The 19905-nt window shown below is 43.7% G+C and overlaps 1 protein-coding gene across 2 annotated transcripts in view; it reads right to left on the bottom strand.

Moving 5' to 3' along the window:
* Positions 1-19658, bottom strand: part of Rbpj (recombination signal binding protein for immunoglobulin kappa J region) — a 209934-nt gene extending 190276 nt beyond the window's left edge. The window contains exon 1 of one of the 2 annotated variants that reach the window (XM_048784292.1): positions 19536-19658. In XM_048784292.1, coding sequence (XP_048640249.1) covers positions 19536-19567 — 32 coding nt within the window. In that variant the 5' untranslated portion in view covers positions 19568-19658. The remainder of the gene's footprint in view (positions 1-19535) is intronic. The other variant, XM_048784294.1, reaches the window with a different exon arrangement.
* Positions 19659-19905: the final 247 nt, after the last annotated feature.

The raw sequence follows: 19905 nt of genomic DNA, 5'->3' as shown, positions 1-19905 counted from the left end.
GGGGAGTGGTGGAGATTGTGGAGAACGGAGGAGCATGCCTCATCTAGAGGGAGTGTCACCCCTCAGATGCAGCCAGAAATGGCTGGAATTTCACAGGTACGTGGGCCCACCATTGCTATAAATCTACATCTATTCACAGATGTATCTACATATATATGTACACATGTACATATACATCTTCAGTAATCCAATATTTTTAGTATATTCACAGAGGTGTGCAACAACAGTCACAATAAATTTGAGAATGTTTTCATCAGCCCAAAAAGAAACCCCAAACCCATTAGCAGTCACACCCCATTTCTCCTTTCCCAGCCCCAGGCAACCACTGATCTACTTTCTATTGCTGTAGATCTGTCAATTCTAGACATTCCCATGAAGGGAATCCTGCAACACTGGGTCTTTTGTGACTTGCTTCTTTTACTTAGTATAATGTTTTTAAGGTTCATCATGTTGCAGGATGTATCAGTAGTTCTTTTCTTTTTCTTTCATATACTGTTATACCATATATTATATGTCTATTCATCAGTTGATGGACATGTGGGCTGTTTCTACTCTGAGGCTATTGAGAACAATACAATTACGGCCATATAAGAATATGTTTCTGTGTAGATGGATGTTTTCACCTCTCTTGGGTATATTCCTAGGGGATATCCCATATTTCAGTATTTTAACAGAACCAGGACCAACAGGTCTCCCTCTATGTGTGTGTGTGGGAAAGTACCCAATTTAAAAATCCTGACTCCAACAAAACCTTTTGAGCCAAGTACAAAGCATCCAGAAACCAGTTTTCAAAGTTTGGTATAGAAGTTATTTCTTTTATTTACAGAAGGGGGACAGCTGAAGCAGCTGGCGCTCATAAATCTCTTTGGCTTTTCAACTTTCCTAGGATTTTATTAAATCTCTGACATAAACAATCATTCACTTATTAATTTTAAAAAGACAATAATTCTACATTTTTTATTTACCAGGAGATTTTGAGATGACTTTATGAACCTAATAGGACAGTTAAAAATCAGTTTGGAAAGAGAACTCCTAATAGGCCCCAGAACCTGGGCTAAGCAGGACAGTAGGAGACCTCAAGCCCAGCTCCTTGAAAAGTTCATGCACACACACAAATGTGGTTTGGAGGGTGATCAAGTCCAGGAGAACAGGTAGGTCTTGGGGCCACTAGTCACAGTTGCTCACTCAGGAAGACATGTGCTTCTAGAGTGAGCTGAGAGACCAGGGACTCCTCCCTGTGGGGAGCTGTGGTCTAAAGGGATATGCAGGTGTCCCCAATCAGAACCCTGGGTGCTGAATGCCAAAGTAACTTTGGTGGTTCAAAAGAAAAGTGCTTTAAAGTGTGGTGGTTGCAGGGGTGTTGACAAGGACCAGAAAAAAATGTACTGGGGTGACCGCACTGCCTAGCTCCCTAGAGTCATATGACCTGGTGGCTAGATCACTAACAGGCTGTGTGTGGTGTAGGGCAAGTTATTTCATTTTTTTCTTCCCTTTTGGTACTGAGGATCGAACCCAGGGACACTCCATCACTGAGCTACATCTCTGCCCTTTTTAATTTTGAGTCAGGGTCTCGCTGGCCCTGAATTTTCAGATCCTCCTGCCTTAGCCTCCTGAGTAGCTAGATTACAAGCATGTGCCACTTTGTCTGGCAAGATATTTCACCTTAAAGAAGCTAGTTATCTTCATCTGTAAAAAGAGATACCTGCTGTATAGGTGATTCTTTTAAAATTAAAGAAATAATTAAAATGCTTAACAAAATGGAGGTCACACTATAGGCACACTCAGTAGGTATTGTTCATTGTGATTTATCAGTTGTCTCCCTTAGTGCTTTCTCATCTGGGCTAGGAGTGTGTGTGTGTGTGTGTGTGTATTGGAGGGTGGCAGTTATGCACTGAGGCTGAACCTCTGGGAGTTTCTCTGACCTGAACCTGCAAATAGTGCCGCATCCATGAGCAGGAGCAGGTAGTGCCAACTGTCCTGTGGGAAAGGCCAAGATGAAAGAGGCAGAGAAAAGAGACTGGTAGGTCAGTGCATAGCCATGAATCGAGAGTTAGGTGACATAGGAGGGTGCGACGGGCAAACAGGTTGAATGTTCTGCAGAAACACTTGCCAGTCTGTCAAGAGCTTTGCACATGGCACCAGTTCAGCTAGATGTATTCACAAGCCAAGGAAGGCGTGGGCAGAATCAGTCTGATGGAAAAGACAACAAATGTTGCTCCTGGAGAAGGAAGCAGAGGCCTGAGGAACTGGTCATGTTTTAGAGCAACGAACAGCTTGGTAGGACTGGCCCTTGCAAGATTGTGGGGAAGAGACCCAGGTGAGGCTGGGGAGGCAGCCAGGGTCCAAGATGACAGGCTCTGGCTTTCAGGTTTAGCAATCTGCTTTTCATTCTGAGAGCAATAGGGGGTCAGGGAAGGAATTTAGGAGAGGAATAACGTTGTTGGATCTGTGGATGAAAAAGCTCCCTCTGGCTGCTGCCGTGTGGAGCTGAGGGGCTGAAGGGCAATCTGACAGCAGCAACTGCACTTATGTAAGAGTGGAGAGAAGGTGCTTACGCTGGACCCATGGTCATAGTTACATGATTTATTATAGTGGCAATTAGAAAGGTGCCAATGTTCTGGAGGAAGTTAAATGGTAGAATCAGGCTCAAATCCAGTGGAAAATGTTCTGGAAGGAAAAGTTTTGAAAAGTCTTTAAGTAAAAAAAATTGACACTGAAACAAAGAAGGGGGAAATTCAATAAAAAGAACCACAAAGTCAACTTCATTAAAGTAAAACTGAGAGTCTCCGTGGATCATCTTTACTTATTCCACAACTGAGACCAGAGACACCTTCATTTTCAATACCAAGAACCTATCTGTTGCTTCTGGGTCCCTCAAATGTGTTTCCTGGCTTTGTTTAGGCAGCCTAACCCTGCAATGGGCTTGAATAAAATGGTTTGCAAATGCTTGCCCTTTCTCCGATCAATGTCTTTTATTAGTGCTTTGTTGATTGTATTCATTTCCTATTGGTGGTGCTGTAATGATTCACCATCACCTTGTGGCTTAAAACAACACAAACTTATCATTGTATGATTTGGGAGGTCAGTAGTCCAGCTTGGGTTTTATGGAGCTAAAATCAACATGTCGGCAGGGATGTGTTTTCTTCTGAGTGCTCTAGGGGAAAATCCATTATTTTGCCTTTTCCAGCTTCTAGAGGCTTCCTGCATTCCTTGGCTCATGGCCCCTTCCTCTGTCTGCAAAGCCAGCCATTGCCTCACACTAAGCTCTGTTTCTATCATCACCACCCCCTTCCCCTCCACACAGTGGTTGTCCTGTCCCCCCTCTTTCACTTAAAATTGTAATCTTGTGATGACATTGTGCTGACCAAGGACATTCTTGTTATCTTGCCATCTTTGATTGTGCAATGTCCCTTTTGCCCTCTATTCACAGGTTCTGGGGGTTAGAACAAGGACATCTTTGGGAGGAGCACCATTCTGCCTACCACAGTGATGGTGCTTATTATGGAATGAAAGTAAAAAGAAATGGACTTCTGTGCCAGCAAGGCAATGTGAGTGACGGTGAAACCCAAGCTCTGGGCCAGGCACCCTGGCCCTGCAAGCTGCTTCTCCCAGCTGCCAGCCCTGTGGCCTCTGAGTGCCTGTTTCCTCATCCAGCAAGGGACATTAATCAGGCTCACCTCGTAAAGTTGCTGCGAGGACCGATTAAGTGCTTTTATATATATAACATTACACAACTCTGAATAGTAACTGACACATAGTAAGGGCTCATTAAATATTGGCCATTAGTATTGATGGATGGAAATTATATAATCCTTTCTTCCCTGGTTGGATTTAATGATGAATAGCAATGTCTGGTCTTGTGCGTTGGAGGAATTTGTATGTTTGAGAAAAGTTTGTGGATGAATATCACAATATCACATTAAGTGATAAAAGGTAAACATGGAAGAGCCCATACCATATGTTTCTATTTCTAAAGTTCAAGAACAGGACAAACGTATGCTCAGAATGGTGGTATGCAGAAAAGCATTTCAGGAGACTGCTATCTTTAGAAATGTTGACTTGAAAGATTAGCCTACTGCAGTGTTAAAAGAACAGACTTTGGGCTCTGTGTTTCTAGAATTCTGCAGCAGTGTAGATCAAAAATGCCTCAGAATGTTCTGCCCCAGGGTGCATGTGCCTCAAAATGCACATGGTTAGGCTATAATAGCTAGAAAAAAAGAAGTGACCTTATAGAAAAATGTAAGTTAGGGACAGAGGCCATGCGATTGGTTACAGCTCGTGTCTATCTCATTTGAACATGGTTTGAACAGTTGGTCACTTGTGACTGGCTGAGAGTTGACTACTCATTTTAAGAGTAGGAGATTGTGTACATATTAAGTTAGTCTAATATTCTCCATGTATGGAGAATCCTTTAGGCCATATTTAAAATATGTTCAGAAGCAGCTTTAGGCAAAACAATTCAATTTAACAGCTAGCATCTGGGAACTTGGCTCTCAGAATATTCCCCCAAGAACAGTTAACGGCTCTGTGTGGCTCATTGTGCCTAAACAACACGATTTATGTTGAATACCTACCTTGAATTTTGGAATGTGGCATGGAGAGGGGGCCTACGTGACCAGCCTCCAGTTAAAACCTTGGACATTGAATCTCTAGTGAGCTTCCCTGGTAGACAACATTTTATGCATGTTTTCACTATAAATTTCTGGGAGAATTAAGAGGATCTTGTGCAGTTCTGTTGGGAGAAGTCCCTTGGTTGCTGGTTCCCGCTTTCCTCCAGAATTTGCCCCATGAAACTTTTTCCTTTGCTGGTTTTGCTTTGTCTCCTTTCACTGCGACAAATCATAGCCATGTGTACAGCAATGTGCTGAGTCCCGTGGTTTCTCTTAGTGATCATCAACCTAGGGCACAGTCGGTGACTATTCTGCTCTCAAAGAGAGAGCTCCAAAGACCAAAATGAGGTCCCCTGCATTAAAAGAAATTGCTTACAGACAAACAGTCTTCACTCACTGAAGGCTGGCCATGAAGTGCTTGGGTGAGGACAGTTTAAAGAGTCTCCTTCCCAAACCCTCAAGAAGAGGCCTGTATGTTCCTGCCAATTCTCCTCTTCTCTGTCACCATTTCCTTCCTCACTAGGTGACAGGGAGTCCAGAAGCCTCCCCGCATTCCTAACCATATCATGGTGCATTGCTCTGTGGCTATTTATTCTCCAAGCTATATATCAGCATTATATGTACACATTTCACAGCCTGAGGAAGAAATATCATGCCTTCTGTCACACTCCTGGCTTCATAAACAACATAATTAGTGACATAGTGTGCTATTTTATTGCAAACCAAGTAATAAGAAACAGCATTGTTATTCTGTTTTATATCTAGAGAATTAATTATATCAGATCTCCATCAATGTAAACTTGGCTGCTTTTTGCAATCTGTTGTATATGATGCATCTCATAATTTATTGCTCAGTGATTTTTAGAATATTCTCCAAAATGAATGTTAAGATACTTAAGCTGAAAGACAAAGTCACAGATCTAATGACAAGAAATACATGTAATTTGGCTGATTGACTTGAAAATTAGGTTATGGGATGGAACATTTTGCATCAGTTGGTTGAGCCAAATCTGTAGCTTGAAGATCCAATGACATAAAAGCATTCATGTAGTTCACTGTGAAAATTTTATGGAAATAAAACTTTTGCTTTTCTCAACTGGTTCTGAGACAGTGAAGGACAACAGTTAAAATCATAGCTCCTTAAAAGTCTCCGACTCTTCATAGATTTCACAGAATAAGACATTAATAAAATCTTTTTCAAGCTGGATGATTTCCAAAGATCTGTTTTCACTGAAATTGGAGAAAGCTCTAATCAAATGATAGAGCCTGAAGAACTGCTTTGTAGTTGGAACATACAATTCAGGGGTGCAGAGAACACTTTCTCTTCCCGATGCTTCTTTACATGAGAGTTTTCAGTGTTCACACCTCTGAGAAACAGGGGTAGAAATGGCTCTAAACCCTATCACTTTCTGGTAGTAATTGTCTTTTGTAAATATACAAACTGATGGGGGAAAATATATAAATCCATCTCATGGAAATGCATTAAAAATTATTTTCTCAGCTTGGGAGGCTGAGACAGGAGGACCTCAAGTTGAAAGCCAGCCTCAGCAACTTGGCAAGTCCCTAAGCAACTTAGAAAGACCTGTCTCCAAATAAAAAGTTCAAAAAAGGTGGGGGAGGGGAGCTGGGGACTGCCTGTGGCTTTAATCTCTGGTACCCCCCCCCAAAAAAAAATTACTTTTAATATAATTAACAAGTCATATGCTATGTAATCATGACATTTGGGCCAACACATATATGATAATGGTCTCATAACCTTCTGATGGGTCTGATAAATTCCTATCATGTGCAATTTTTACTGTACCTTTTCCATGCTTAAATACGTTTGTATGCATAAGCACTTACCATTGTGTTATAGTTGCCTACAATGCTCAGTAGAGAAACCTGTGGTAGGGGTTTGTGTAAGCATGATTTATGATGTTTTCATGACAAAACCACCTAATGATGCATTTCTCAGAATTATTTTATCAATGGATGTGTGACTGCGTATCAAAAGCTAAAATGTATTTATATTGTTTTTTAATCGTGCACTACTAGTAATTTTGTAATAAGTCCAGAAGAATTTTTTTTTCTTTCTTTTCTTTCTTTTTTTTTTTGGATTTAGAGTCTGGAGTTCAAAGGAAAAAGTTTTAAACTCATATGTGTTATGCAATAAAAACTACAAGACTTAACACCATAAAAACATGCTAGGATAAAATTCAGAGGGGGGAAGAAAAACAGAAATAGTAGTACAAAGAGATATGAGAACACAGAATTTCTGACTATTAAAAGTGAATTTTCTCTGATATTTTAAAAAATGGGTGATGGTGGGTGACAGATTGCTAGGATGCCACAGAAGTAAAATCCATGGGATCTGTTGAAAACAGTCCTGCAACTTTTCTATTTTCAAGTATCAATTTTTATAATATATTATAAATCCTTTGCTGTCTTTTAATCTTAAATAGAAATTGTAAGTTGAAGTTGAGGTAAATTAAGAACCAGTGAAGAGGTATAGTTTTGAAAATTCCTTTTCAGAGAGTTTTAGGAAAAAAGAAAGAAAGAAAGAAAGCTGCTTATTTGTTTCTAAGAATGGACATTTAGTAGGTCTGTGAAAGCAAATGGCCTTGAACCCTGCACCTGACCCCCCACTCAGGTTCTGCTGTGGAAGAAGAGTGGTCAGATCTGCAGGACACAATCAGCCAGTATTGCCCTTCCTACTACTTTGCTTGATTCTATTTTTTTGGGGGGGGGGGGGGGGGGGGGGANNNTTTTGGGGGGGAGGTGGATACTGGGGATTGAACTCAGGGACACTCGGCCATTGAGCCACATCCCCTGCTCTCTTTTATATTTTATTTAGAGACAGGGTCTCACTGAGTTGCTTAGCACCTCGCTGTTGCTGAGGCTGGCTTTGAACCTGAAATCCTCCTACCTTAGCCTCCTAAATCACTGGGATTACAAGTGTGTGCCACTGCACCCGGCTTGATTCTATCAACCACTTCAAGTGAATTTATCAAACACACATACAGCATTTATGGAATGTGCCCAGGCACATTTTAATTACTTTATAAATATTAACTTCTTTAAGCCTCACAAAAACAATAGGAGGTAGGTACTGATATTATTTCCCCTAAACAGACGAGAAAATTAAGCCACAGGGAGATCCAATAACACCCTGAGGGTCACATGGCTAATAGATGATGGAACCAGGACTGCTTTTGTGTTGATCTGTTTTTGTTTGTTTGTTTGTTTGTTTTTAAGAAGCAGAACTAAATTCTTATTCTCTGTGCTCTGTGGATGCTGATCAGACTTCTTTTGCCCAACATGCCCTAGTAGATCAAACTTCTGTTTCTATATCCAGTACTTCCTGGCTACGTAGAGTGGATTTACCTGTGGGCATCCTAAGAATCCGGTTTTGAGCTGCAGATGGAATTGAATTTCAGTGACCTGTTTATTGATGCTGGCTTTTACAGCCCATGAGTCATCATCTAAATTTCTTATTCAGAAGCCTCGGTGGTGCAGACCAAGGAAGGCTGGATAATTAGTATAGCAGGTCACTCATAAAAGGCCTCAAACCAGAAAGCACCAAACCATCCCAAGAAATTATTTTTCCTGGCCTCCTCCATACGACCTCATAATTCCCATTTCAGATGTCTGGAGAGGCAAAATGCTCGGATGGTTTCCTCTAAAGCAATGAGGGAAACAAATTAGGCCAACAGTGGTGCAGTTGAGGAGAGAAGCCATTTTCCTGCCATCTCTTGCCACCGTCTTCCAAATGACTTCAATACGCTTACCACCCGACCCAGCGGGAGGGTGTAAAAGAGGTGGCAAGAACTTTGAGGGTGAAAAATACCTGAAGAAGTTTGCCACTTTGCAGAAGAAAAACCACTTTAAAAATATCTCTCCTTCCTGGGAAAAGTGATCCCTCCCCCCACAACAATGGAGCTGTCTATAAATAAGTCCTGCTTTTACAGAGAGCTTGGTATCTATTGCTATGCTTTGAGGCAAGGTGTAAATACTTTGGGGCAACTCTGGGAAGTTCCAACATCCTTAATGTTACCTAGAACATTTCAGAGCTTTGTGCCACCTGCCCCCTGCCTTGTCCTGGACTTGGCTTCCCCACACAAACCTACCTTGGGACTGACGAAAACGCTCACCTTTCACCAAGCTTCACCCTGGCTTCTGAGTCCTCCACTTGACTAGGCCTGACCTTGTGCTTCCTTCTCCATCCTCGTAGAAGAAGAATCCAGCAAAAATCTCCCACCACAGGTAGCTGTCCCCACTCTCAATAGCTTGTCACGTGGGGCCTGCCGTCAAGTCAGTTTCAGCAGAAAGCCTCTGTCCTTGACGTTGCCTTCTGGCAATTTTCCATGAACAAACACCCGCCCCCCTTGCTCTTTGATTGTAAATCTCTCCTTTTCCTGTTGAAGCTGGAGTGGAGCCCAGTGTCTTTGCCCCCGTCTAAGACCTCTTTGCAGTGGGCCCCCTACCTATGGCCATGGCTCCCCTTGAATAAGGTCTGCTTCACCATCTCAAGTGTTGGGCAGGTTTGTTTTCTTTTTCTTTTGCAGAGCTAATCATCATAGGTGGAGAATCCTGCTTCACCATCAACCACACTTATTACTGTTAGAAAAATCTCCCCAAACCCACCTCCCATCAAAGACTAAATTGCTTTCTTTGTCTCATTTTTTTGGGGACCATCGAAACACAGGACTGGAGAGAAAAACTTTGATTTGGAAGTGTTATGCATGGTCACATGGTGCTCATGGTACTGGACAGATGGAGCTGCAGAGGGGATAGAAAGTCACCCAGTGGGTACCTGAGCTCTGGCCCTGCCCGATTCCTGCCCCATTCAAAGGTGCTCAATCATAAGAAGCTGGAGGCTGAGGGAAAGGAAGGGAGTGAGGATTTTCCTTGTGACCTAAGGACATAGAAAGATGGATGAGGTAGCACTCTTGAGTGTGGGCAGCGGAGGGGTTTGAAGTGGTCCTGGGGGTTATGAATTGGGTCCCCTTTAATTTTGTTTTGCAAGTTGCAAGTCCGGGATGGACATATGCTTTATAAATTTGCTTTGGCTATTTAGATTGTGCTTCTCTGAATGCCACCTTGTGCTGATACTGGGCCAGGCACGTAGAGCTGCAGTGATAAAGAGACTCAGGACAGAAACTGTAATAATAATTAAAACCACATTTCCCATTGATCAGATAACTTTTAGGATTTCAGGAGAGGGATGGTTACTGGTCCTGTTAGGCTGCAGCACCGAAACAACTGACAGGGTGGGTGGAAGAGAGGACATCATATCAGCATATCTGCTGTCACATCCCCTCTGTGCCAAGAACAGCCCATTTGCCTGGGTCACAGCCTATTTCCATAATATGCAGGTTTTGAGAATCACATGAGATCTGGGAAACTCGTGTGTTACCGTGTGTTCCACATTCTAGTTACTCAATAAATGTTTATTAAGAATTATAGATTAAAGTTTAAAGGTGGATGCATTTTTGTTGAAGTAAGGAAGCCCTAATTTGTTTTAAAATGAGTGTAACATTTTACAAATGTATGTATTATTTTGAGCCCACATCTAAGTTAGTTCAAATGCATATAAGGAATATTTGCTCAGTCTTTTTAAAAAATTAGGCTGAACAAATGCATTTTTATGAAATGACTGTGGGTTCCAATGGGCTGAGCTCTCCCTGATTCTCCCCACTGTCGGGATCGAATGTGTTTCCATAGTGCTCATTTGTTCATTAAAGAAGAATTTAAAGCCTTACTCCATGCCGGGCAGTATGTCCTACTTGGCGAAGGGCTAATTTCTGACTACTGGGTAGGGCCCCTCGGTTTACAAAGTACTTCCACATGCATCATTTTATTTCAGCTGCACGCTGCAGGCTAAGTATATGATTTCTGCTTTTTTTTTTTTTTAAATGAAAGAAGGTATAAAGTGCTTCAATGGCTTGTTTAAGGTGTCACATCTAAAAGTGTTAGAGCAGCATTTGAACTTGGGGCTTCTGACTTTCCAAGTTCTCCACCTTTTTTGCATCCCCATGTGTTCAGGGCTGAACTGTGTCCCCCATAATTCATACACTGAAGCTTTAACCCCCCAGTTCCTCTGAATGTGGCTGTATGGGGATACAGGGCCTTTGAAGAGGAAATTAAGGTAAAATTAGGTGGTAAGGGTGGGGACCTAATCCAGTGTGACTGGTGTCCTTACAAGTAGAGGAGAGTGATACACCAAGGATGTGCCAATAGAAGAAAGATCACAGGAGTACACAGAGGGAAAGCGGTTACTGCAGACAACGGAGAGGGGCTTCAGGAAGAAACAACCCTGCTCTCGCCTTGATCTTAGACTTTGCCCCTAGCACTGTGAGAAAGCCAACTTCTATTATTTAAGCCAATGTCTGTGGCATTTTGTTATAGTAGCCCAAGGGAACAATAGACCGTGGTACTTATCTCATTCCAGTACTGGAAGCATCCCTGGCTCTCACGGACCATAAGGAAGGCCTAATTTCTTATCATGCGATTTAGTATAGGTTGAGCATCTCCAGCCCCCTAATCCAAATTCAACAAAATTGAGAATTTGCTGAGTGTGTTGGGGAGTGGCCCTAGGTCTTCAGCGGGTGTCCATCCACACTGGTAACTGGGAAATTGGACATTTTTCTTCCAGGAGGAGCCTTAAAAGCTTTCAAGAAGCAAAGCATAGTAATTGTCTCACTTTCAACCCAAATGCAGCCAGCTGTCAAGTGGAGATGACAGCTCTCCGTGACACCCCGGGGCCTTCCCAGAAATGGGACCCTGGACCAGTGTCCGCCCTTGGTTTTGTTTCTCTTCACCATCCTCTAAGTACACGGCTGCCTTCTCCGGCCCAAAGGGTGCGCTCTAGCCACTGGTCGCTGGAGAGTGTTGGTGCTCGAATTAAAAGCTGGGCCTCAGGGGCAGCTGGAATGATTCTTGTTGCTCCACCCTGCAGGCAGCACGTGAGGCCTGACCACAAGACGGGCAGCAGGCCCTTTAATCCTGCACCCAAGCCTTGGCTTCCAAAATCTGATCCTCCAAAATTTGAGCTTATGTAACTTATTTGTTTATTTTTAAGCCCGTCCTGTCCAACTTGAGAACATTTAAGACTCGCTTTTAGAGGAAATTTGGAACCCAACATTATCATTAACTAAATCAGCAAGCAAAGGTCTTATAAAAATACCAAGCCGTCCAGCTCTGAGGAATTATATCGTCCCATTCCCAGTGGAATTACGATGTGTGTTGGTTTCTCTGAAAATTGTTCCTGGGATTTCACTTTTTTCTCTCTCTTAAACCATAGCTGGAGGCAAACGGCCTGAGCCCACTGGGCCTGAGACTTTCTACTGGGTAGCATCCCTGCCCTGAGACAGGGGCCATGAAATCCCTACTCCGAAATTGGCTCCAGGGACTCCTCAACCAGGCTGGGGCTTCTGGAAGACACAGTGCCTCTTGCAGAGTACGGTCAAACCAAAAGCATGAGAAGACACCCATCTTTGGGTGAGACCAGATGCCATTTTATGTTAGATTCTCAACACAAGGAAACAGGTGCTATGTGAAGGAGTGGCTCGCTGATATTTCTATCAGGGAAAACACTGGAAACAATCCACATGTTTAGCGAGAGGAGAATAGTTAAATAAATTATGGCCATTTCCAATGTCTCCAATTAAAGATTCATCAAAGTCATGTAGAGTCTTTGAAGAGTCTTTCATGATGTGAGAGGTGTGTTTATGATAGGTTAAAAAAAAGTCCAACACAAAAACATACTTGATGAATGACACCAATCCTGTTTAATGTATGTCCTTAGGAAATGCACCTTAATTTCAGGAGAGGTTATAGGTCTGTGTGATGGGATTAAGGGTTAGATTGTATCACTTTCTTTATACTTTTCAGCATTTCAAACCTTTCTACAGTAAGCATCTATTTCTTTGAATGTCAGAACATGCAATAAGTAGAAGGTGGATGTCTTTCTTGGTGGTGACAGATTTGAGTTCACGTTTTCCTTAGATATTGTTTTCTTTGGTCTTCAATAATCTCAGCTCACGCCTCAAGTGAGGGGCCATGGGAAGAGGCTGGGATCTAAGATGAGAGGGTACCATGTTCCCGGGGGCACAGACCCACAGAAACGCCCTCTTGGGACCTGCAGGCCTGTGGCGTCTATGAACTGCATGCTCTGTACAGACTCCTGTGTGAAAACTCACAGAGCCACACCAACCTGAGGAGGAAAGTGGGCTAAAGGGAGCTTTGCATCTTCCAATTCATCCCAAATCAAAAAAGAGCTCTAACAGAACGGCCCTTCCTTCCTCTTACTGCAGCCTCTGTTCCCCTAAAACACTGACTGAAGTGCACACAGACATCTTGGCGGCCTGGCCAAGCAGCCTGGTTCAGGCCAGGCTATGGGGCTGCTCATGCCTCTCCAGCCAGGAGAGGCTGGGCTTGCTTCCTGGGCCAGCCCATCCCTCCAGCCCTTGTGGGTTTCCTCTGTGGGCATAATGAGTGTAATACGACTCGAAGCTTCTTTTAGAGCAGTGTGCTGTGACCTCATCTGCCTCTGCCTTCGCATGTGGGGGAAGTGCTCCCTCCAGACGCCCGGGTGTGCTGTTGAAGGGGGCTTGGGAGTGGAGGGAGAAACTCACTTCATCTTAAGAGTGTTTGCATGAGTGGAAGGGTCTTTTAGCTACCAAGCACGGCAACGATTCCTTTCAATTACACCCACCAACTGTTTCCTGAGCAATTATCCACATTATAAGCTAGGCATCCAAGAAATCCCCACACTCCTTAGACAAGGCCTCAGTTTCCTCCACAAACATCCCATCTATCCCAAGTTTGAATTCTTGTGTGGTGGTATAGAACCAGCATCGGTCTCAAAATCAGTGGATCTGGTGGAAAAATCCCATCTCTACTTTGCCACCCACAAACACTACAGCTGCAGGCAGGTTGCAAAAAAGTCCTATTTTCCCCACCTGTGACACAGGCATGTTAAAGCCAGCTTCGTGAGTCATTCTTGTGTATGGTTGCTGGATTTAGAAAATAAAACATGCAGGTGCCCAGTTAAGTTGGAAGGCTCTAGAAACGACCAATAATTTTTTAATGTAAGTATATCCCATGTAATATTTAGGACATATTTATACTAGAAATTTATTTGTTGTTTCTTTAATTTCTAATTGAAAGGGACAGCCTGCATTTGATCTGGAAACCCTGTTCTGGAGGCTGAAATAAAGGGTTTTAATCAGAAACCCTGCCTTGGGCTCCATGATTGCACTTTTCTCGGCAACTTCTGCTGTCACAGTGAGTCCCAAAGGCGGTCAGTACCTTCCCCCTCCATGCCAGAAGGAAGAAGGACTCTGACCAGGTTAGTGGGGACAAGTCAGGATGCTGAAGTAGAGGTAGACATTTCCATGGCAGCAATAAAGGAGCAGGGGACTTTGTTGGTTCATTGCTAAGCCTCTGCTTAAAGATTGTCTTTAAAGACCTTAGCAAATACTGTCCCCTGGTGCTTTCAATGCACCATGTTGGATGTATTCAAGCCTGCCAGTGTAGATGACACTGCAGGATCAAAAGGAGTCCAGAGGGGCACACAACCCCAGGCAAGCTCCATCTTGGTGTGAGCATTGGGCTGCCTTCAAAGGTCAGTGGTCATGAGTATAGACACAGGGACTTTCCTGAAGGTGATTTTTACAAAAAAATGGGTAAAGGTCAGTATGTGCCCCAGAGACCATACTGCAAGTTATGGGGAACCCCGGGTGAGATCCAATGCAGGTCTGTCTTTCTGTACCTTTTGGTTTTTTGGCTCCCTTTGAATATCTGCTCCCTGCTGCCTCCCAGAACTCACATCCCCTCCCACTAAAGCTCCCCCAGCTCATGGGGTGGGGTGGGACAGGTGGCGGGTGGCTGTCTGGCCTCTGTGTGCATCAAAGCTGATCAGGCGCCCTCAGGACCTCAGGGTGTAATTTTCCTCTTCTGAATGTGAATTCCAGGCCGGGAGCTCAGCTGTCGTCGGCTTCAGGGGAATTTTTTCCACCAGAACTGAAATCAGCGCCAGGAAAGCGTGGGTCTGCAGAAGGCATTCTCTGGGCTGTTCCAATGCGCTTTCTCTTTCGTTCAGGCATGAGAAGATGGTGCCTTTCGCCAGAGCCAAAGAGCAAAGTCTTGAATTTCTTTGCAGCAAGAAAGGCATGCTGCGTGTCCCGATCTCTGCCATTTCCCCCCCATCCCTTTCCCACCTGCCTATTATTTACTAAATAGTTTTAAGTGATTTTCTAGTTTAATATCATTTATTCATTTTCAGGTAGATCTATAAAATCTAGCATGTGACAGGCTCTAAAATCTATTTGCCCATATGTGAAGATAAATCTATTTGAATTTAAAAACGCTCGTCTTGGATCTCTCAAAACCAACACTCACAAACACAGCTCTGCTGCTTGAAGCTCTCTGAAGAGATTCCCACTGGGGTTCCCTTCCAGTTACTTCCAGCCGGATCTCAAGGGGCTTACTCCTCCATCCTCCAGCTCCACAAAGCACACATTTTCCTTGTACAGATAAGGAACCGGACTTAGGAGAAGTGAAGGTCGTATTACTAGAACATGAAAGCCAGGTTGAAGCCCTAGCAGTAGGAGTTCAGAGCCCCTGCAGCTACCTCTCGCCAACCTTTTGGAAAAAACATACAGGTATGGCTACTGTTCTTGCGAGGAAAAAAAAAAAAAATCTTAGCGAAGAGCCTGTTAAAAAATGAGTTCATTCAGTACTAAAAGGCAAGCCTGTCCCTCCCCAGACTTGGAACGCGATGCATGCAGTTCCCAACGTGCGGAGGCTGGGTTCTAAAAGTTCATCTAGAAGCATTTCCCAGTTCCTCCCCCTGTGCTGCTTGCTCTGCTCACCCCTCTCCCCGGGAGGCTTGCTCACCACGTTCTCTCTTAGTCACTTACAGCTCTCTCCTTCCTCGGGCTCCAGGCTGCTCAAGGCCAAGGACCTTGCCTCCTTTACTGTGATGTCCCCAGCACTTACCACAGTGGCCAGTCCACAGAGCCCCAGAGCATACCGGCGCAGTGCTGAATTACAAGTCGTTAGTTTGGAACTAATGTTACCATTGCTTTGCGTTACCATTTCTTTGGAGTGGAAATGTTATATTTCCAACAAACCCACAAGTGTTTATTTAACCCAGCTCATCTCCTACCCCGGATACTAACCTGTTATCTGGAGCTGTGAGTGGAACAACAGTAGGTGTGCAGAAAGAGGAATCTTCCTCCTCTTTTTTGAGTGTGGGTTTAGATCTTGGTGACATTTTACCTAGGTCAGAGTTCATCTTGGACTCCTGCCAAACCACCTCCATCTATGAACACTGCTGTTTCCAAGCCTCAGACTCAAACCCCACTATGGCTCCTCACCCCATCTTGTCCCCAAATAATCTACTTGCCCTGCTCATCAGTTAAAATTCCTGTTTTCTGGGTACAGCTGAGCTTGGTTGATTTTAAGGAGGAAAACAACTGAATGGAATTAGTCCTTGTTAATTTGCTAATGATTGCCCCAAATCCCCACCGCCTGCCCCCAGCCTCCTAGGACAGGTGTATGACTCCTCATGGCAGTGGTTAAGACTGTGAGCTTTCGAGACAGATCTGGCCTTGAATCCTGGTCCTACCGCTAAGTTATGTGTCTTAGGTAGAGTGGTGTGACATCTCTGTACCTATAAAATAGGAATAGTTGTAATTATAAAGAGCGAGAGAGGGCACTTTTATAATACTTAATGTCACATCACATATCAGGCACAGTTGTAAGGACTTTTTAGTTATTGATTCACCTGTCTTCACATGAGGCAAATATTCTTATTGGCTCTTATTGAGGAAGGTGACATTGCAAAAGAGATTTCTAATGGTAAATTGAAATTAATTTATTTATTCCCTGCCTTCCTTTCTCCAAAAATTCTTTGAAGTAAGAATGCTACCTTGATTAAAAAAAAAAAATTTCTGGCAGTGTGGATGGGGGAGGACAACCATTCTTGGAAGGAGATTTTCAGGGCCAAAGGGTAGGGGCTGCTGCCACATCACCCATGGCTGAAAATTTGCCCTGGGCGTCCGTTCCCTTTTGTAGGTCCTGTTTCCACAGCTTCTCCCCTCCCTCTCTCAGCCTCTGAATGTGCAGAATCTGCAAGTGGTCCAAGTTTTCCTTTCTCTCTCTCTCTCTCTCTCTCTTTTTTTCATCCCATTCTTTCTTTTTTAATTTTTTTTACACAGCCCGTGGCAGCTGCAGGGTGGTGGGGGCTGGCGGATGGTGGCAGCTGTTTGTATGTATGGGACCTCTGTCGTCTTTCTTTGTGAGTCAGGAGCTGTCTGTACGTATCGCCAGCGACCACCTGGCAAGACATTTAGTTCCATCTATGTTGTTTAAATGCTTGCTGCGTGATGTCATCTGTGAGAAGGATAGGAGGAGGAACTTCAAGAGGATGTCTCTAGCCCCTCACTGTCCTCTGGTTCTCCACTGAAACCTTCTGGGGTGATTTATCCTCCTGCTTAGCACTGCACTTCAGATTTGCTACCCACTCCTTTCTGCTTACCCACTGCAAAGGTCTTAAAGCTCCTGGGGCCCACACTGACCTTGACAGTGTAGCAGAGAGATGAGCGCACCAGTGGTAGAAGGCAGGTGGCGGGCTGGCCGTGGGGATTCTTGTGATGGGGTAACTTCGCTTCCCTGGGCCTCAGTTTCCTCTTCTGTCAAGCTTAGGGGGATGGAATGCCTCTGCTCCTCTTGAGCATCAGGGCCCTGATTCTCAGATAAACTTCCTGGGACAGATGGCTGTTCACACTTTCTAGAGTTACCTCATGGTGGACAGTCCATGGTGACTATTTTAAGTTTGCTGCCTCTTCCTTAAAATTGGGAATTTTCCCCTTATGCTAATTAAACAGTTTTGGTGCAATTTGAGATTCTGGGGTTGTTCTTGGAACTTCTAAAAATATGAATAGAATTCTACTCCCTATTTCTATTGCAGTGATACATTATATATTGTAAAGTGTCTATATTTTAACCTACGTTGTTAATTTTTAAAGGCTTACTAGCAACTTTATATATGTACATATATGTATATTATATGTATATGTATATGTATATTAAACTCAAGTGTGCTTAACCACTGAGACATATCCCCAGCCCTTTTTATTTATTTATTTTTTATTTTGAAGCAGGGTCTCACTAGGTTGCTTAGAGTCTCACTAAGTTTCTGAGGCTGGCTTCAAAACTGTGATCCTCCTACCTCAGCCTCCCAAGCTGTTGGGATTACGGGCATGTGCCACCATGCCTGACTGATATTCTATTTTCATATAAATTATATTTAAGCACTATTCCAGATGAACCTGGACATAAAAATAGAATGGGAAATGATGCTCACTTTTACATGTGCAGAAATTCAGGACAAATGAGCCTCAATGCCTTCAACGATATCTCACAGTTACACAGTGGAGGAGTCAAGGCCCTTTGATCCAAAACCTAGTTCTCAAGCCACGAGATCAAGTGTTTACAGAAACGACCAGCATTATAGCCCAGCAACAGCCACCCTTGACTCAGTTTCTGTTACCCGCTGGGCACCTGACTAGGTGCTCTGCGTACAGTGTCTCTACCCCTTGAAGCAACCATGCAAGGAAAACATCATCTTCAGGTTAGTGATGGGGAAAATTGAGTTTCAGATAAATGAAGCATTATGGATTCGCTTGGTGGAAGCAGCACCAAGCAGGCCTGAGCTGATATTTTTGACGGTGCTGCCTCTTGCTTAAATATGCATCACCCCGAACTAGAGCAGATGTGTTTCATCATCAGGAGCTTTTAGGGTCTCATGAATTCTTGTTCCGTGAAAGTACAGTCAACAGAATTACTGGTTGGTTTTGTCACATTCAGTCAACCCACACCTCGCTCACTGCTCACAAATTTTCCTGTCGTGCACCATTCTGTCTCATTTTTTTCCCTAGATTTTATTTTCATTCTTTCAAAAATATTTTTTAACTTTTTTTTCTGGGCCCTTAAAATATCTCTGCTTCAATTTTAAGAGATGCACATTTAAAGTGAATCTGGTATTCTTAGAATTCCATATAAGAATGGATCCTCTCACTTACCTTCCCCTTCCCTGGTCCAGCTCGGGTATCCCAGGATCATTTTGCATTCATCCATAGTCCATTTTTTCTGGATCTCTTTGCATAGCTAACCCTTGCCTGGTTTGTGACTGTATCATTCCTTTCTTATCCTTAGTGCCCTAACCCCATCCTCTAACCCCTGCTCTGGTGGCTAAAGCTCAGAGCTTGGAAGCCACTAGAATTGTTTCCTAAATATCCAGTATACAGTAGGTGCTCAGTAGTTGTATAGTGAGGTAGGCATGCATGAATGAATGAGTGCATATGAGTGGATATTTCTAGCTCCCAATAGCTTATGGTTTTGAGGATAGCAGGTATATTGGGGGCTCTTCTCTCTCTCTCACAAAGCCCAGCATCGTGCTTCCAGAAAGAACCCTGCTTTCAAATAAACAGCCAACTTGATCACTGTCACCAACCTACAGATGTATTTCTGGAGGAACTTATTAAAAAGAAAATCCGAAACCTTAAATACTCCCAGGGTACCATAGATGTCTTGGATTCCATGTTTTTCTCTGCGAGGCTCAGTAAAGGAAAGTGGGGAGTTAGAAGAACCCACAGGGAGGTGAACGGGCTCAGGGAGGAGCGGTGTTGTTGGCTTAAGGAACTGAGGAGAGCACCCTGCTCATGGAGTGGGCAGCTCGGCCCTCGCAGGCTGGGCTTGGTCTTCCCCTGAGTCAGAACACTCCTGTGCAGAAGTTCAAATGGCCGAGGAGATAATGAACTGGCCGCCCTTTGGGGTGGCAGTGGCAAAAGGCATATTCACAAGTCATGAACAAAATCATGTTAGATATTCTGGGCACCACGACATGAGCACTTTCTTAAAGGAGCCACTCACCTCAACACTGCTGGATGGAGCAGCCCAATCATCTTGAAGAGAACCTCTCAGTGCCAGCTCTTCTGGGGGACTCAGCCTTAGATGGAGAGTCTCTTCCCCTGGAGTCTGCTGGCCACTCTGCCTGGCAGCAAAGGAAGTGAAAATGTCCAAACAAAGAGGAAGAAAGTCAACATTCTCTCTCCGGGTAGAACTGCAGACACAAGCCCTTTTGCCCCCCTTGTGGGTTGGAGGGTTCGGAAGTGCTTTGATTACGGAGAGTATCTGTAAGGAGAAACAAAAATTAAACTTTCTTCCTTCTTGTTTTTCCTCGGAATATCCTGAAATCTGAGGTCTGATAGTTTTCTGTTTTGCTTTGTTTTTAAATAAAAGC

The sequence above is a fragment of the Marmota marmota genome, unplaced genomic scaffold (genome assembly GCF_001458135.2).
Source record: "Marmota marmota marmota unplaced genomic scaffold, marMar, whole genome shotgun sequence".
NCBI classification, from domain to species: Eukaryota; Metazoa; Chordata; class Mammalia; order Rodentia; family Sciuridae; genus Marmota; species Marmota marmota.
The sequence above is the reverse complement of the archived record's forward strand: the minus strand, read 5'-3'. Positions and strand labels throughout refer to the sequence as shown.